General features: G+C 52.1%; 1 protein-coding gene across 2 annotated transcripts in view; it reads right to left on the minus strand.

The window, feature by feature from the left end:
* Positions 1-1,952: 1,952 nt before the first annotated feature.
* ap1g2 (adaptor related protein complex 1 subunit gamma 2) overlaps positions 1,953-20,190 on the minus strand; it is a 31,584-nt gene continuing 13,346 nt past the window's right edge. For both annotated transcript variants that reach the window (XM_069188745.1, XM_069188744.1), the window contains 13 exons: positions 18,435-18,490; positions 17,150-17,263; positions 16,502-16,642; positions 15,947-16,001; positions 14,966-15,088; positions 14,168-14,257; positions 13,325-13,452; positions 12,087-12,191; positions 11,450-11,585; positions 10,842-10,968; positions 10,177-10,331; positions 3,771-3,869; positions 1,953-2,758 (listed from right to left, as the gene is read on the minus strand). In XM_069188745.1, coding sequence (XP_069044846.1) covers positions 2,657-2,758; positions 3,771-3,869; positions 10,177-10,331; positions 10,842-10,968; positions 11,450-11,585; positions 12,087-12,191; positions 13,325-13,452; positions 14,168-14,257; positions 14,966-15,088; positions 15,947-16,001; positions 16,502-16,642; positions 17,150-17,263; positions 18,435-18,490 — 1,431 coding nt within the window. In that variant the 3' untranslated portion in view covers positions 1,953-2,656. The remainder of the gene's footprint in view (positions 2,759-3,770; positions 3,870-10,176; positions 10,332-10,841; positions 10,969-11,449; positions 11,586-12,086; positions 12,192-13,324; positions 13,453-14,167; positions 14,258-14,965; positions 15,089-15,946; positions 16,002-16,501; positions 16,643-17,149; positions 17,264-18,434; positions 18,491-20,190) is intronic.

The following is a 20,190-nucleotide window of genomic DNA, read 5'->3' on the forward strand; positions in this document are numbered from 1 at the left end:
AGGGGGCGCTGTGACCACACTGAGCTGGGTGTGGAGAAAGGGGCTGGACTCTCACTGACACTGCTGCTGTCTGACCACAGGGGGCGCTGTGACGGCACTGAGCTCGGTGTGGAGAAAGGGGCTGGACTCTCACTGACACTGCTGCTGTCTGACCACAGGGGGCGCTGTGACGGCACTGAGCTGGGTGTGGAGAAAGGGGCTGGACTCTCACTGACACTGCTGCTGTCTGACCACAGGGGGCGCTGTGATGGCACTGAGCTCGGTGTGGAGAAAGGGGCCGGACTCTCACTGCTGCTGTCTGACCACAGGGGGCGCTGTGATGGCACTGAGCTGGGTGTGGAGAAAGGGGCTGGACTCTCACTGCTGCTGTCTGACCACAGGGGGCGCTGTGATGGCACTGAGCTGGGTGTGGAGAAAGGGGCCGGACTCTCACTGCTGCTGTCTGACCACAGGGGGCGCTGTGATGGCACTGAGCTCGGTGTGGAGAAAGGGGCCGGACTCTCACTGCTGCTGTCTGACCACAGGGGGCGCTGTGATGGCACTGAGCTGGGTGTGGAGAAAGGGGCCGGACTCTCACTGCTGCTGTCTGACCACAGGGGGCGCTGTGATGGCACTGAGCTGGGTGTGGAGAAAGGGGCAGGACTCTCACTGACACTGCTGCTGTCTGACCACAGGGGGCGCTGTGACCACACTGAGCTGGGTGTGGAGAAAGGGGCCGGACTCTCACTGCTGCTGTCTGACCACAGGGGGCGCTGTGACCACACTGAGCTGGGTGTGGAGAAAGGGGCTGGACTCTCACTGCTGCTGTCTGACCACAGGGGGCGCTGTGATGGCACTGAGCTCGGTGTGGAGAAAGGGGCTGGACTCTCACTGCTGCTGTCTGACCACAGGGGGCGCTGTGATGGCACTGAGCTCGGTGTGGAGAAAGGGGCCGGACTCTCACTGACACTGCTGCTGTCTGACCACAGGGGGCGCTGTGATGGCACTGAGCTGGGTGTGGAGAAAGGGGCCGGACTCTCACTGACACTGCTGCTGTCTGACCACAGGGGGCGCTGTGACGGCACTGAGCTGGGTGTGGAGAAAGGGGCTGGACTCTCACTGCTGCTGTCTGACCACAGGGGGCCCTGTGACCACACTGAGCTGGGTGTGGAGAAAGGGGCTGGACTCTCACTGCTGCTGTCTGACCACAGGGGGCGCTGTGACGGCACTGAGCTGGGTGTGGAGAAAGGGGCTGGACTCTCACTGCTGCTGTCTGACCACAGGGGGCGCTGTGATGGCACTGAGCTGGGTGTGGAGAAAGGGGCCGGACTCTCACTGACACTGCTGCTGTCTGACCACAGGGGGCGCTGTGATGGCACTGAGCTGGGTGTGGAGAAAGGGGCCGGACTCTCACTGCTGCTGTCTGACCACAGGAGGCGCTGTGACCACACTGAGCTGGGTGTGGAGAAAGGGGCCGGACTCTCACTGCTGCTGTCTGACCACAGGGGGCGCTGTGACGGCACTGAGCTGGGTGTGGAGAAAGGGGCAGGACTCTCACTGACACTGCTGCTGTCTGACCACAGGGGGCGCTGTGATGGCACTGAGCTCGGTGTGGAGAAAGGGGCCGGACTCTCACTGACACTGCTGCTGTCTGACCACAGGGGGCGCTGTGACCACACTGAGCTGGGTGTGGAGAAAGGGGCCGGACTCTCACTGACACTGCTGCTGTCTGACCACAGGGGGCGCTGTGACGGCACTGAGCTGGGTGTGGAGAAAGGGGCCGGACTCTCACTGCTGCTGTCTGACCACAGGGGGCGCTGTGACGGCACTGAGCTCGCTGGTGGTTTCCCCACAATGATCAGGAATCTCCAGAGCCTGTCCCGGTACCCCCAGATTCCAATATACATGTGTCATCTACACCCCTATTCCTGCTGAGTGCTGCTCGCTGCAGTCAAGTACAAAAATATGTAAAGCACTTTTTAAAATATATTTTATTATAAAATTAGGTGGAATATATAGGCAACTCAGAAATCAACCCACATGAAGCACAAATCTGATTCCCATTCTCTCCTCTCTCTCTCCCTGTCTCTCCTCCTGAGTGTGTCTGGAAAGAGGGAGGGGGCAACTGGCCACTCTCTACCTCCCCCAGTGGGGTAACTCAGAGCCCATCTTACAGACCGGGACCAGAAGCATACACAGCACAGAGAGACCGGTCCGGTCAGTGAGACAGGGACACAAAGAGAGAGAGACACATCCAGAGTGTCTGCTCAGTGAGACAGGGACACGGAGAGAGACACACACACACCCCGAGTGTCTGGTCAGTGAGACGGGGACAGAGAGAGAGAGAGAGACACACACACACCCCGAGTGTCTGGTCAGTGAGACAGGGGGACAGAGAGAGAGAGAGAGAGAGACACACACACACCCCGAGTGTCTGCTCAGTGAGACGGACACAGAGAGAGACACACACACACCCCGAGTGTCTGCTCAAGTGAGACAGGGACACAGAGAGAGAGAGAGACATACAAAGTGTCTGCTCAGTGAGACAGGGACACAGAGAGAAATAAAGGTGATCAATAGGCTCTTCACTTCCATCAATACTGCTTGATCCATTGCCTCAGTGATGGTCTTCGATAGCTGAGTGAGACCGCTGTGAGTGGAGTGATTGACAGACACATCACTGCCAGGACTCAGGGGGGAAGTTATCAATCTGGGCGATTTCCTGATGGACAGAGCCCTGGGCGCTGTAGGACAGACGGATCCTCATCCGCAGGGACACCTACACACACAGACAGGTCCTGTTACAATATAGACACACACACACACACCGAGACAGACACACAGACAGGTCCTGCTACAACACAGACACACACACACAGGTCCTGCTACAACACAGACACACACACACTGAGACACACACAGACAGGTCCTGCTACAACACAGACACACACACACTGAGACACACACAGACAGGTCCTGCTACAACACAGACACACACCGAGACAGACACACAGACAGGTCCTGTTACAATATAGACACACACCGAGACAGACACACAGACAGGTCCTGTTACAATATAGACACACACACCGATAGAGAGACACAGACAGGTCCTGTTACAATATAGACACACACACAAACCGAGACAGACACACAGACAGGTCCTGTTACAATATAGACACACACACCGATAGAGAGACACAGACAGGTCCTGTTACAATATAGACACACACACAAACCGAGACAGACACACAGACAGGTCCTGTTACAATATAGACACACACCGAGACAGACACACAGACAGGTCCTGTTACAATACAGACACACACCGAGACAGACACACAGACAGGTCCTGCTACAACACAGACACACACACACTGAGACACAAACAGACAGGTCCTGTTACAATACAGACACACACACAAACCTAGACAGACACACAGACAGGTCCTGTTACAATATAGACACACACAAACTGAGACAGACAGGTCCTGTTACAATATAGACACACACACCGATAGAGACACACAGACAGGTCCTGTTACAATATAGACACACACACCGATAGAGAGACACAGACAGGTCCTGTTACAATATAGACACACACAAACTGAGACAGACAGGTACTGTTATAATGTACAAAAAGACAATTCCTAACTATGCCTAGTTTCTGCTGTAGAAGCTTACCCACAGTCAGATACTTCTATCACAGAAACATTAAGTTGAAAAAAAGAAAGAAAACAACGTTTCGGCCGCTGTGCAATTTACACAGATACTGGAAAGAAACCAACCTTGTTTGGATTGTTGAGAAGGACAGTCTGAGTCACATAACCTCGTCCCTGAGCTGGGATAACATCACCACTGGGAGCTCTCATCTGTAACTGTACACTCTGAGAGAGACAGAGGGGTTCATACAGTCACTGACTGGACACTCCAGTACATTAACACTGCACTGAGAGAGAGGGGTTCATACAGACACACTGACTGACTGGACACTCCAGTACATTAACACCGCACTGAGAGAGAGGGGTTCATACAGACACACTGACTGACTGGACACTCCAGTACATTAACACTGCACTGAGAGAGAGGGGTTCATACAGACACACTGACTGACTGGACACTCCAGTACATTAACACTGCACTGAGAGAGAGGGGTTCACACAGACACACTGACTGACTGGACACTCCAGTACATTAACACTGCACTGAGAGAGAGGGGTTCATACAGACACACTGACTGACTGGACACTCCAGTACATTAACACTGCACTGAGAGAGAGGGGTTCATACAGACACACTGACTGGACACTCCAGTACATTAACACTGCACTGAGAGAGAGGGGTTCATACAGACACACTGACTGACTGGACACTCCAGTACATTTAACACTGCACTGAGAGAGAGGGGTTCATACAGACACACTGACTGGACACTCCAGTACATTAACACTGCACTGAGAGAGAGGGGTTCATACAGACACACTGACTGACTGGACACTCCAGTACATTAACACTGCACTGAGAGAGAGGGGTTCATACAGTCACTGACTGGACACTCCAGTACATTAACACTGCACTGAGAGAGAGGGGTTCATACAGACACACTGACTGACTGGACACTCCAGTACATTAACACTGCACTGAGAGAGAGGGGTTCATACAGACACACTGACTGGACACTCCAGTACATTAACACTGCACTGAGAGAGAGGGGTTCATACAGACACACTGACTGACTGGACACTCCAGTACATTAACACTGCACAGAGAGAGAGGGGTTCATACAGACACACTAACTGGACACTCCAGTACATTTACACTGCACTGAGAGAGAGTGGTTCATACAGACACACTGACTGGACACTCCAGTACATTAACACTGCACTGAGAGAGAGGGGTTCATACAGACACACTGACTGGACACTCCAGTACATTAACACTGCACTGAGAGAGAGGGGTTCATACAGACACACTGACTGGACACTCCAGTACATTAACACTGCACTGAGAGAGAGGGGTTCATACAGACACACTGACTGACTGGACACTCCAGTACATTAACACTGCACTGAGAGAGAGGGGTTCATACAGACACACTGACTGACTGGACACTCCAGTACATTAACACTGCACTGAGAGAGAGGGGTTCATACAGACACACTGACTGGACACTCCAGTACATTAACACTGCACTGAGAGAGAGGGGTTCATACAGACACACTGACTGGACACTCCAGTACATTAACACTGCACTGAGAGAGAGGGGTTCATACAGACACACTGACTGACTGGACACTCCAGTACATTAACACTGCACTGAGAGAGAGGGGTTCATACAGACACACTGACTGACTGGACACTCCAGTACATTAACACTGCACTGAGAGAGAGGGGTTCATACAGACACACTGACTGACTGGACACTCCAGTACATTAACACTGCACTGAGAGAGAGGGGTTCATACAGACACACTGACTGACTGGACACTCCAGTACATTAACACTGCACTGAGAGAGAGGGGTTCATACAGACACACTGACTGGACACTCCAGTACATTAACACTGCACTGAGAGAGAGGGGTTCATACAGACACACTGACTGGACACTCCAGTACATTAACACTGCACTGAGAGAGAGGGGTTCATACAGACACACTGACTGACTGGACACTCCAGTACATTAACACTGCACTGAGAGAGAGGGGTTCATACAGACACACTGACTGACTGGACACTCCAGTACATTAACACTGCACTGAGAGAGAGGGGTTCATACAGACACACTGACTGACTGGACACTCCAGTACATTAACACTGCACTGAGAGAGAGGGGTTCATACAGACACACTGACTGGACACTCCAGTACATTAACACTGCACTGAGAGAGAGGGGTTCATACAGACACACTGACTGGACACTCCAGTACATTAACACTGCACTGAGAGAGAGGGGTTCATACAGACACACTGACTGACTGGACACTCCAGTACATTAACACTGCACTGAGAGAGAGGGGTTCATACAGACACACTGACTGACTGGACACTCCAGTACATTAACACTGCACTGAGAGAGAGGGGTTCATACAGACACACTGACTGACTGGACACTCCAGTACATTAACACTGCACTGAGAGAGAGGGGTTCATACAGACACACTGACTGACTGGACACTCCAGTACATTAACACTGCACTGAGAGAGAGGGGTTCATACAGACACACTGACTGACTGGACACTCCAGTACATTAACACTGCACTGAGAGAGAGGGGTTCATACAGACACACTGACTGGACACTCCAGTACATTAACACTGCACTGAGAGAGAGGGGTTCATACAGACACACTGACTGACTGGACACTCCAGTACATTAACACTGCACTGAGAGAGAGGGGTTCATACAGACACACTGACTGACTGGACACTCCAGTACATTAACACTGCACTGAGAGAGAGGGGTTCATACAGACACACTGACTGACTGGACACTCCAGTACATTAACACTGCACTGAGAGAGAGGGGTTCATACAGACACACTGACTGACTGGACACTCCAGTACATTAACACTGCACTGAGAGAGAGGGGTTCATACAGACACACTGACTGACTGGACACTCCAGTACATTAACACTGCACTGAGAGAGAGGGGTTCATACAGACACACTGACTGGACACTCCAGTACATTAACACTGCACTGAGAGAGAGGGGTTCATACAGACACACTGACTGACTGGACACTCCAGTACATTAACACTGCACTGAGAGAGGGGGGTTCATACAGACACACTGACTGACTGGACACTCCAGTACATTAACACCGCACTGAGAGAGAGGGGTTCATACAGACACACTGACTGACTGGACACTCCAGTACATTAACACTGCACTGAGAGAGAGGGGTTCATACAGACACACTGACTGACTGGACACTCCAGTACATTAACACTGCACTGAGAGAGAGGGGTTCACACAGACACACTGACTGACTGGACACTCCAGTACATTAACACTGCACTGAGAGAGAGGGGTTCATACAGACACACTGACTGACTGGACACTCCAGTACATTAACACTGCACTGAGAGAGAGGGGTTCATACAGACACACTGACTGGACACTCCAGTACATTAACACTGCACTGAGAGAGAGGGGTTCATACAGACACACTGACTGACTGGACACTCCAGTACATTAACACTGCACTGAGAGAGAGGGGTTCATACAGACACACTGACTGGACACTCCAGTACATTAACACTGCACTGAGAGAGAGGGGTTCATACAGACACACTGACTGACTGGACACTCCAGTACATTAACACTGCACTGAGAGAGAGGGGTTCATACAGTCACTGACTGGACACTCCAGTACATTAACACTGCACTGAGAGAGAGGGGTTCATACAGACACACTGACTGACTGGACACTCCAGTACATTAACACTGCACTGAGAGAGAGGGGTTCATACAGACACACTGACTGGACACTCCAGTACATTAACACTGCACTGAGAGAGAGGGGTTCATACAGACACACTGACTGACTGGACACTCCAGTACATTAACACTGCACAGAGAGAGAGGGGTTCATACAGACACACTAACTGGACACTCCAGTACATTTACACTGCACTGAGAGAGAGTGGTTCATACAGACACACTGACTGGACACTCCAGTACATTAACACTGCACTGAGAGAGAGGGGTTCATACAGACACACTGACTGGACACTCCAGTACATTAACACTGCACTGAGAGAGAGGGGTTCATACAGACACACTGACTGGACACTCCAGTACATTAACACTGCACTGAGAGAGAGGGGTTCATACAGACACACTGACTGACTGGACACTCCAGTACATTAACACTGCACTGAGAGAGAGGGGTTCATACAGACACACTGACTGACTGGACACTCCAGTACATTAACACTGCACTGAGAGAGAGGGGTTCATACAGACACACTGACTGGACACTCCAGTACATTAACACTGCACTGAGAGAGAGGGGTTCATACAGACACACTGACTGACTGGACACTCCAGTACATTAACACTGCACTGAGAGAGAGGGGTTCATACAGACACACTGACTGACTGGACACTCCAGTACATTAACACTGCACAGAGAGAGAGGGGTTCATACAGACACACTAACTGGACACTCCAGTACATTTACACTGCACTGAGAGAGAGTGGTTCATACAGACACACTGACTGGACACTCCAGTACATTAACACTGCACTGAGAGAGAGGGGTTCATACAGACACACTGACTGGACACTCCAGTACATTAACACTGCACTGAGAGAGAGGGGTTCATACAGACACACTGACTGGACACTCCAGTACATTAACACTGCACTGAGAGAGAGGGGTTCATACAGACACACTGACTGACTGGACACTCCAGTACATTAACACTGCACTGAGAGAGAGGGGTTCATACAGACACACTGACTGACTGGACACTCCAGTACATTAACACTGCACTGAGAGAGAGGGGTTCATACAGACACACTGACTGGACACTCCAGTACATTAACACTGCACTGAGAGAGAGGGGTTCATACAGACACACTGACTGACTGGACACTCCAGTACATTAACACTGCACTGAGAGAGAGGGGTTCATACAGACACACTGACTGACTGGACACTCCAGTACATTAACACTGCACTGAGAGAGAGGGGTTCATACAGACACACTGACTGACTGGACACTCCAGTACATTAACACTGCACTGAGAGAGAGGGGTTCATACAGACACACTGACTGACTGGACACTCCAGTACATTAACACTGCACTGAGAGAGAGGGGTTCATACAGACACACTGACTGGACACTCCAGTACATTAACACTGCACTGAGAGAGAGGGGTTCATACAGACACACTGACTGGACACTCCAGTACATTAACACTGCACTGAGAGAGAGGGGTTCATACAGACACACTGACTGACTGGACACTCCAGTACATTAACACTGCACTGAGAGAGAGGGGTTCATACAGACACACTGACTGACTGGACACTCCAGTACATTAACACTGCACTGAGAGAGAGGGGTTCATACAGACACACTGACTGACTGGACACTCCAGTACATTAACACTGCACTGAGAGAGAGGGGTTCATACAGACACACTGACTGGACACTCCAGTACATTAACACTGCACTGAGAGAGAGGGGTTCATACAGACACACTGACTGGACACTCCAGTACATTAACACTGCACTGAGAGAGAGGGGTTCATACAGACACACTGACTGACTGGACACTCCAGTACATTAACACTGCACTGAGAGAGAGGGGTTCATACAGACACACTGACTGACTGGACACTCCAGTACATTAACACTGCACTGAGAGAGAGGGGTTCATACAGACACACTGACTGACTGGACACTCCAGTACATTAACACTGCACTGAGAGAGAGGGGTTCATACAGACACACTGACTGACTGGACACTCCAGTACATTAACACTGCACTGAGAGAGAGGGGTTCATACAGACACACTGACTGGACACTCCAGTACATTAACACTGCACTGAGAGAGAGGGGTTCATACAGACACACTGACTGGACACTCCAGTACATTAACACTGCACTGAGAGAGAGGGGTTCATACAGACACACTGACTGACTGGACACTCCAGTACATTAACACTGCACTGAGAGAGAGGGGTTCATACAGACACACTGACTGACTGGACACTCCAGTACATTAACACTGCACTGAGAGAGAGGGGTTCATACAGACACACTGACTGACTGGACACTCCAGTACATTAACACTGCACTGAGAGAGAGGGGTTCATACAGACACACTGACTGACTGGACACTCCAGTACATTAACACTGCACTGAGAGAGAGGGGTTCATACAGACACACTGACTGGACACTCCAGTACATTAACACTGCACTGAGAGAGAGGGGTTCATACAGACACACTGACTGACTGGACACTCCAGTACATTAACACTGCACTGAGAGAGGGGGGTTCATACAGACACACTGACTGACTGGACACTCCAGTACATTAACACTGCACTGAGAGAGAGGGGTTCATACAGACGCACTGAGAGAGAGGGGTTCATACAGACACACTGACTGACTGGACACTCCAGTCCATTAACACTGCACTGAGAGAGACAGGGGGGTTATACAGACAGACCTTGGGTACGGCGGCCTGCAGGTTGTACTGGGTGAAGTCGAACTCGGTGGAGTTGCTGGCTGTGATGGTGATGCTCAGCGCCGCGTCTGTCTGCCGGTCAAAGTCAAACCGCAGTGTCAGTCCCTCCTTCTCGTACGCCGTGACTGAGGGGACAGCTGTCAAAAACAAGAAGAAAGCTGCTCTCATACAAGTGTGTGTGTGTGTGTGAGTGTGTGTGTGTGTGTGTGTGTGTGTGTGTGTGTCTCTAGGGCACAGTCCTGCTCTAATACAAGTGTGTGTGTGTGTGTGTGTGTGTCTCTAGGGCACAGTCCTGCTCTAATACAAGTGTGTGTGTGTGTGTGTGTGTGTGTGTGTGTGTGTCTCTAGGGTCCAGTCCTGCTCTAATACAAGTGTGTGTGTGTGTGTGTGTCTCTAGGGTCCAGTCCTGCTCTAATACAAGTGTGTGTGTGTGTGTGTGTCTCTAGGGCCCAGTCCTGCTCTAATACAAGTGTGTGTGTGTCTCTAGGGCACAGTCCTGCTCTAATACAAGTGTGTGTGTCTCTAGGGCACAGTCCTACACTCATGGAAACGTGTGCACAACTGTGCACTGGGTACTGGGTACTGAAACGTTCTGTACTGTTAGTGTGAAATACTGTATTCTGCTATAATAGTGAAGCAGTGCTCACCTGGTCTGGTGTCCAGTCCTCCCAGTAAATCAAGAAGTTCTCCTCCAACAGTGCCACTGGTCTGGACTGGAACAGGGATCTGTTCAGCTGAGACTGAACCTCCCAGGAGATCTAATAGGTCACAAACCTGATAATATAAATGAGATTAATACAGACACAGTCAGACTGGACACTCCAGTACATTAACACTGCACTGAGAGAGAGGGGTTCATACAGACACACTGACTGGACACTCCAGTACATTAACACTGCACTGAGAGAGAGGGGTTTATACAGACACACTGACTGGACACTCCAGTACATTAACACTGCACTGAGAGAGAGGGGTTCATACAGACACACTGACTGGACACTCCAGTACATTAACACTGCACTGAGAGAGAGGGGTTCATACAGACACACTGACTGGACACTCCAGTACATTAACACTGCACTGAGAGAGAGGGGTTCATACAGACACACTGACTGGACACTCCAGTACATTAACACTGCACTGAGAGAGAGGGGTTCATACAGACACACTGACTGACTGGACACTCCAGTACATTAACACTGCACTGAGAGAGAGGGGTTCATACAGACACACTGAAGTCTGCTCCTGTGCTCACCTGGTTAGTGGGGTGCTGCCCTGCTCCCACCAGCTTGCTGGCCTCAGTCAGCTCCTCTTGTAGGGCTGCTGGCTCTCTCTCAGCCTGGGTCAAAGTGGACCTGTCCATCACCGGCATCCTCTCCAGCACCGCTGCCCTGCAGACAGACCCCACAGAGTGAACTGTGGCACCGGAACGACATCACAGCTCGGCGTTGTCACTGGGTGCCACGAAGAGAGCGGAATGGGAGAAACAGACTCTGTTCCCGAATCGCCCGTCATCTATTGTATCCAAGTCCGACCACTGACACAGCAGTACTTAACCTGGGTAACACACACCCTGGGGCTGTGTGTGTGTGTGTGTGTGTGTGTGTGTGTGTGTGTGTGTGTGTGTGTGTTTCACTGCTGGGTCACAGCAGAGCTCAGGGCTGTGTGTGTGTGTGTTTCACTGGCTCACAGCAGAGCTCAGGGCTGTGTGTGTGCGTGTTTAACTGGCTCATAGCAGAGTTCAGCCCTGTGTGTGTGTGTGTGTTTCACTGGCTCACAGCAGAGCTCAGGGCTGTGTGTGTGTGTTTCACTGGCTCACAGCAGAGCTCAGGGCTGTGTGTGTGTGTGTTTCACGGCGCTCCTCGGCTGTGCTATCCAGTACTGCAGCTCACCTCATGTGGTCATACTTCTTGAACAGGGCGTTGTACTCCACCGCCCTCTGCTGGAGCTCGACGTCACTGCAGCTGCCGAAGATGGACACCAGCCTCCTGATGCGACTGGGAGAGATCGAGGAGGAAGGACAGAGACAGAAGGGGGTCTGAGTGATGGGCATCAGACTCTACGCGCTGGAGTTGAAGACAGCAGCACGGGGCACAAAAAGCTTTAACGACAGGTCAGGGTTGTGTTTCACCGTGACTTCTGCAGTAACACAACTGCAAAGATGAAACATCCTGCAAGGTGTCTTCACAACAGTAAAAGGGCAAAACAATAAGGTGTAAACAGAGTAAATAATCAGTGTGTCTGACTCAAGAAGAATAAATACACTAAGACTGGTCAGGAGCTGTATCAGGGTGTCTGACTCAAGAAGTGTAAATACAGTCAGACAGGTGGGTCAGGAGCTGTATCAGGGTGTCTGACTCAAGAAGTGTAAATACAGTCAGACAGGTGGGTCAGGAGCTGTATCAGGGTGTCTGACTCAAGAAGTGTAAATACAGTCAGACTGGTCAGGAGCTGTATCAGGGTGTCTGACTCAAGAAGTATAAATACAGTCAGACTGGTCAGGAGCTGTATCAGGGTGTCTGACTCAAGAAGTGTAAATACAGTCAGACAGGTCAGGAGCTGTATCAGGGTGTCTGACTCAAGAAGTGTAAATACAGTCAGACAGGTCAGGAGCTGTATCAGGGTGTCTGACTCAAGAAGTGTAAATACAGTCAGACAGGTGGGTCAGGAGCTGTATCAGGGTGTCTGACTCAAGAAGTGTAAATACAGTCAGACAGGTGGGTCAGGAGCTGTATCAGGGTGTCTGACTCAAGAAGTGTAAATACAGTCAGACAGGTGGGTCAGGAGCTGTATCAGGGTGTCTGACTCAAGAAGTGTAAATACAGTCAGACTGGTCAGGAGCTGTATCAGGGTGTCTGACTCAAGAAGTATAAATACAGTCAGACTGGTCAGGAGCTGTATCAGGGTGTCTGACTCAAGAAGTGTAAATACAGTCAGACAGGTCAGGAGCTGTATCAGGGTGTCTGACTCAAGAAGTGTAAATACAGTCAGACAGGTCAGGAGCTGTATCAGGGTGCCTGACTCAAGAAGTATAAATACACTAAGACAGGTCAGGAGCTGCATCAGGGTGTCTGACTCAAGAAGTATAAATACACTAAGACAGGTCAGGAGCTGTATCAGGGTGTCTTACTCAATGTTCTCTGAGATCCGTGTGCTCAGTTTCATGATGGCTGTGAGAGCAAAGGCTCGGGTTGCAGGGGTCGACATGTGAGACTGCAAGACCGTCTCCAGCGAATCGAGAACCTCGTCCTCCGTCACCTGGCAACAACACACACCTTTACCTCATTACCATGGACACAAGAGATAGTCATCTAACACACTTTTCGATAGTTGTGTCTATGTGTGAGGAGTGTCTCTAGGGTCTATATTAGGGTCTGCATTTATCTCTCTGTGTGAGGAGTGTCTCTAGGGTCTATATTAGGGTCTGTATTAATCCCTCTGTGTGAGGTGCGTTTCTAGGGTCTATATTAGGATCTGTATTAATCTCTCTGTGTGAGGTGTGTCTCTAAGGTCTATATTAGGGTCTGTATTAATCTCTCTGTGTGAGGAGTGTCTCTAGGGTCTATATTAGGGTCTGCATTTATCTCTCTGTGTGAGGAGTGTCTCTAGGGTCTATATTAGGATCTGTATTAATCTCTCTGTGTGAGGAGTGTCTCTAAGGTCTATATTAGGGTCTGTATTAATCTCTCTGTGTGAGGAGTGTCTCTAGGGTCTATATTAGGGCCTGTATTAATCTCTCTGTGTGAGGAGTGTCTCTAGGGTCTATATTAGTGTCTGTACTAATCTCTCTGTGTGAGGAGTGTCTCTAGGGTCTATATTAGGGTCTGTATTAATCTCTCTGTGTGAGGAGTGTCTCTAGGGTCTATATTAGGATCTGTATTAATCTCTCTGTGAGGAGTGTCTCTAGGGTCTATATTAATGTCCCTGTGTTAGATGAGTCTCCAGTGTCAGTATTGTCTATTAGACACAGTACCGGTTTGGTCTCAGTCTCCTCACAGTCACCAGACAGGAGCAGGTCACCGTACTCTCCCATACACCAACACGCCACCTGAGCCAGCGGCTGCTGCAGAGACCACACACAGAAACAGGGCAGAAACACTTTAACACAGAATAACACAGCACCAACAGTAACATTCCACACGGTGAAACAGGAAATCATGAGCACAGACTGAAGCATGAAGAGAACAGACTGGAGAAGCCACAGGCACCTGCGCCTTTCCTCCAGACCTCCTGGGAAAAACTAAGGTTGCTGCTGGAAGAAGTGTTAGTGGGGCCAGCAGGGGGCGCTCACCCTGCGGTCCATGTGGGTCCTAATCCTCCAGTATAGAGACAGGGACACTAGACTGTAAACAGGTGCCGTCCTTCAGATGAGACGTAAAACTGAGATCCTGACTCTCTGTTGTCATTAAAAATCCCGGGGTGTTTTTTGAAAAGATTAGGGATGTTACCCCAGTGTCCTGGCCAAATTTCCCCCTGTCCTTTACCAATCATGGCCTCCTAATAACCCCCCTCTCTGAACTGGCCTCATCACTCTGCTCTCCTCCCCACTGAGAGCTGGTGTGTGGTGAGCGTTCTGGCGCATCATCCAGGTGGGGCTGCACACTGGTGGTGGAGGGGATCCCCATTACCTGTAAAGCGCTTTGAGTGGAGTGTCCAGAAAAGTGCTATATAAGTGTTAGCAGTTATTCATTATTATTAGATCTCTCCTCTTCCACCCATCTTCTGAAACGGCTTCTGCCCTGTCTGCCCTCCTCCCTGTATCGCCCGGTACCTGGGAGATGTCGCTGACCAGGGCTCCGTACAGTCTGTGGACGGTGTAACAGTGCAGCTCCTCAGAACTGGAGATCAGCTGGATGAGATTGGGCACCGTCTCATCCCGAACATACCCTCCTGCCTGAGAGACAGAGGGGTTAATACTGACTGGACACTCCAGTACATTAACACTGCACTGAGAGAGAGGGGTTCATACAGACACACTGACTGACTGGACACTCCAGTACATTAACACTGCACTGAGAGAGAGGGGTTCATACAGACACACTGACTGACTGGACACTCCAGTACATTAACACTGCACTGAGAGAGAGGGGTTCATACAGACACACTGACTGACTGGACACTCCAGTCCATTAACACTGCACTGAGAGAGAGGGTTTAATACAGACACACTGACTGGACACTCCAGTACATTAACACTGCACTGAGAGAGAGGGGTTCATACAGACACACTGACTGGACACTCCAGTACATTAACACTGCACTGAGAGAGAGGGGTTCATACAGACACACTGACTGACTGGACACTCCAGTACATTAACACTGCACTGAGAGAGAGGGGTTCATACAGACACACTGACTGACTGGACACTCCAGTCCATTAACACTGCACTGAGAGAGAGGGTTTAATACAGACACACTGACTGGACACTCCAGTACATTAACACTGCACTGAGAGAGAGGGGTTCATACAGACACACTGACTGGACACTCCAGTACATTAACACTGCACTGAGAGAGAGGGGTTCATACAGACACACTGACTGACTGGATACTCCAGTACATTAACACTGCACTGAGAGAGAGGGGTTCATACAGACACACTGACTGACTGGACACTCCAGTACATTAACACTGCACTGAGAGAGAGGGGTTCATACAGACACACTGACTGGATACTCCAGTACATTAACACTGCACCGAGAGAGAGGGGTTAATACAGATAGACAAAAGATATTTATGTATAGTTATTTACCATAGTCAGAACACGCAAAATGGTGTCAATATGCCAGCGTTTAGATGGAGCATACCTAAAACAGAGAATAAAAAATTGATTAGAGATTAATACAGACGCTGATATAGACCCTAGAGACACTCCTAACACAGAGAGATTAATACAGATCCAAATATAGACCCTAGAGACACTCCTCACACAGATAGATTAATACAGACACTAATATAGACCCTAGAGACACTCCTCACACAGAGAGATTAATACAGACACTAATATAGATCCTAGAGACACTCCTCACACAGAGAGATTAATACAGACCCTAATATAGACCCTAGAGACACTCCTCACACAGAGAGATTAAAACAGGCCCTAATATAGACCCTAGAGACACTCCTCACACAGAGAGATTAATACAGATCCTAATATAGACCCTAGAGACACTCCTCACACAGAGAGATTAATACAGTACCTTATATAGACCCTGAGACAGATGGACGGACGGACAGGGGGACAGACGGACAGGGGGACAGACGGACAGGGGGACAGACGGACAGGGGGACAGACGGACTGACTGACCGCTCAGCAGCGTTGAAGATGCCAGACGCAGTGTCGGCCCGCAGCTCAGGGGGGCAGGAATCGAGGAAGAGGAGCAGCTCCTTCATCATGGACCGGATGTTGAGGGAGTTCATGAGCGAGAGAGAGAGCTCCAGGGCCCGGCTGGGAAGAGAGAGCGGGAGGCGGTTCAGTCATCGGATCAGGCCCAGGCCCCCTACGGCCTCGGGGCCACACATACCCGAGAGCCCCACAGACACGGGGCCACACACACCCGAGAGCCCCACAGACACGGGGCCCCCTATGGGCTCAGGGCCACACAGACACCGGGCCCCCTACGGGCTCGGAGCCACACACACCCGAGAGCCTCACAGACACGGGGCCACACACACCCGAGAGCCCCACAGACACGGGGCCCCCTATGGGCTCAGGGCCACACAGACACCGGGCCCCCTACGGGCTCGGGGCCACACACACCCGAGAGCCCCACAGACACGGGGCCACACACACCCGAGAGCCCCACAGACACGGGGCCCCCTACGGGCTCGGGGCCACACACACACCGGCGGGGAGCGGAGTCGAGTCCTGGAGCTCAGCCCTGCGCCCGGGAGACGATCAAGATGCTGCCGAGGAAATTTAAAGACGAGAGCTGATGAACGAGAGGGTCGTTACCGTTTGACCGAGGCGTCTGGATCCTTCAAACAGTCTACAATGGTGCCACGGTGGCGCTGCACAGCATTGTGGTCTGTCTGTACCATCCTCTGGAGAGACGTCATGGCGATATAGCTGAGAGAGAGAGGGGTTCATACAGACACACTGACTGGACACTCGAGTACATTAACACTGCACTGAGAGAGAGGGGTTCATACAGACACACTGACTGACTGGACACTCCAGTACATTAACACTGCACTGAGAGAGAGGGGTTCATACAGACACACTGACTGGACACTCCAGTACATTAACACTGCACTGAGAGAGAGGGGTTCATACAGACACACAGACTGACTGGACACTCCAGCACATTAACACTGCACTGAGAGAGAGGGGTTCATACAGACACACTGACTGACTGGACACTCCAGTACATTAACACTGCACTGAGAGAGAGGGGTTCATACAGACACACTGACTGACTGGACACTCCAGTACATTAACACTGCACTGAGAGAGAGGGGTTCATACAGACACACTGACTGACTGGACACTCCAGTACATTAACACTGCACTGAGAGAGAGGGGTTCATACAGACACACTGACTGACTGGACACTCCAGTACATGAACACTGCACTGAGAGAGAGGGGTTCATACAGACACACTGACTGACTGGACACTCCAGTACATTAACACTGCACTGAGAGAGAGGGGTTCATACAGACACACTGACTGGACACTCCAGTACATTAACACTGCACTGAGAGAGAGGGGTTCATACAGACACACTGACTGACTGGACACTCCAGTACATTAACACTGCACTGAGAGAGAGGGGTTCATACAGACACACTGACTGGACACTCCAGTACATTAACACTGCACTGAGAGAGAGGGGTTCATACAGACACACTGACTGACTGGACACTCCAGTACATTAACACTGCACTGAGAGAGGGGGGTTCATACAGACACACTGACTGGACACTCCAGTACATGAACACTGCACTGAGAGAGAGGGGTTCATACAGACACACTGACTGGACACTCCAGTACATTAACACTGCACTGAGAGAGAGGGGTTCATACAGACACACTGACTGGACACTCCAGTACATTAACACTGCACTGAGAGAGAGGGGTTCATACAGACACACTGACTGGACACTCCAGTACATTAACACTGCACTGAGAGAGAGGGGTTCATACAGACACACTGACTGGACACTCCAGTACATTAACACTGCACTGAGAGAGGGGGGTTCATACAGACACAGGGCCTGGAGTGGAGACAGACTCACCGGATGTTTCTGTCCGTGTTCAGCAGGAAGCGCCCCAGAATATTGACGGCCAGGACCTGCAACACAGCAGGGGGCTCCGTTATGTGCGAGCAGCAGCGGTCAGTGTGAACGGGTCAGACCAGGGGGGCGCTGTGCCGTCAGTGTGAACGCGTCAGACAGCGGGGGTGCAGTGGCGTCAGTGGGCCAGAGGGGGCGCTGTGCCGTCAGTGTGAACAGGTCAGACAGCGGGGGGTGCAGTGGCGCTAGTGGGCCAGAGGGGGCGCTGTGCCATCAGTGTGAACGGGTCAGACAGCGGGGGGTGCAGTGGCGTCAGTGGGCCAGAGGGGGCGCTGTGCCATCAGTGTGAACGGGTCAGACAGCGGGGGTGCAGTGGCGTCAGTGGGCCAGAGGGGGCGCTGTGCCATCAGTGTGAACGGGTCAGACAGCGGGGGTGCAGTGGCGCTAGTGGGCCAGAGGGGGCGCTGTGCCATCAGTGTGAACGGGTCAGACAGCAGGGGTGCAGTGGCGTCAGTGGGCCAGAGGGGGCGCTGTGCCGTCAGTGTGAACAGGTCAGACCAGGGGGGTGCAGTGGCGTCAGTGGGCCAGAGGAGGCGCTGTGCTGTCAGTGTGAACGGGTCAGACAGCGGGGGGTGCAGTGGCGTCAGTGGGCCAGAGGGGGCGCTGTGCTGTCAGTGTGAACGGGTCAGACAGCGGGGGTGCAGTGGCGTCAGTGGGCCAGAGGGGGCGCTGTGCCGTCAGTGTGAACGGGTCAGACAGCAGGGGGGCGCTGTGCCATCAGTGTGAACGGGTCAGACAGCGGGGGTGCAGTGGTGTCAGTGGGCCAGAGGGGGCGCTGTGCCATCAGTGTGAACGGGTCAGACAGCGGGGGTGCAGTGCCGTCAGTGGGCCAGAGGGGGCGCTGTGCCGTCAGTGTGAACAGGTCAGACAGCGGGGGGTGCAGTGGCGCTAGTGGGCCAGAGGGGGCGCTGTGCCGTCAGTGTGAACAGGTCAGACAGCGGGGGGTGCAGTGGCGTCAGTGGTCCAGAGGGGGCGCTGTGCTGTCAGTGTGAACGGGTCAGACAGCGGGGGGTGCAGTGGCGCTAGTGGTCCAGAGGGGGCGCTGTGCCATCAGTGTGAACAGGTCAGACAGCAGGGGTGCAGTGGCGTCAGTGGTCCAGAGGGGGCGCTGTGCTGTCAGTGTGAACGCGTCAGACAGCGGGGTGTGCAGTGGCGTCAGTGGGCCAGAGGGGGCGCTGTGCCGTCAGTGTGAACGCGTCAGACAGCGGGGGTGCAGTGGCGTCAGTGGGCCAGAGGGGGCGCTGTGCTGTCAGTGTGAACGCGTCAGACAGCGGGGTGTGCAGTGGCGTCAGTGGGCCAGAGGGGGCGCTGTGCCGTCAGTGTGAACAGGTCAGACAGCGGGGGGTGCAGTGGCGTCAGTGGGCCAGAGGGGGCGCTGTGCCGTCAGTGTGAACGCGTCAGACAGCGGGGTGTGCAGTGGCGTCAGTGGGCCAGAGGGGGCGCTGTGCCGTCAGTGTGAACAGGTCAGACAGCGGGGGGTGCAGTGGCGCTAGTGGTCCAGAGGGGGCGCTGTGCCATCAGTGTGAACGGGTCAGACAGCGGGGGGTGCAGTGGCGTCAGTGGGCCAGAGGGGGCGCTGTGCCGTCAGTGTGAACAGGTCAGACAGCGGGGGGTGCAGTGGCGTCAGTGGGCCAGAGGGGGCGCTGTGCCGTCAGTGTGAACAGGTCAGACAGCGGGGGGTGCAGTGCCGTCAGTGGGC

The sequence above is a fragment of the Lepisosteus oculatus genome, chromosome 4 (assembly GCF_040954835.1).
Source record: "Lepisosteus oculatus isolate fLepOcu1 chromosome 4, fLepOcu1.hap2, whole genome shotgun sequence".
NCBI classification, from domain to species: Eukaryota; Metazoa; Chordata; class Actinopteri; order Semionotiformes; family Lepisosteidae; genus Lepisosteus; species Lepisosteus oculatus.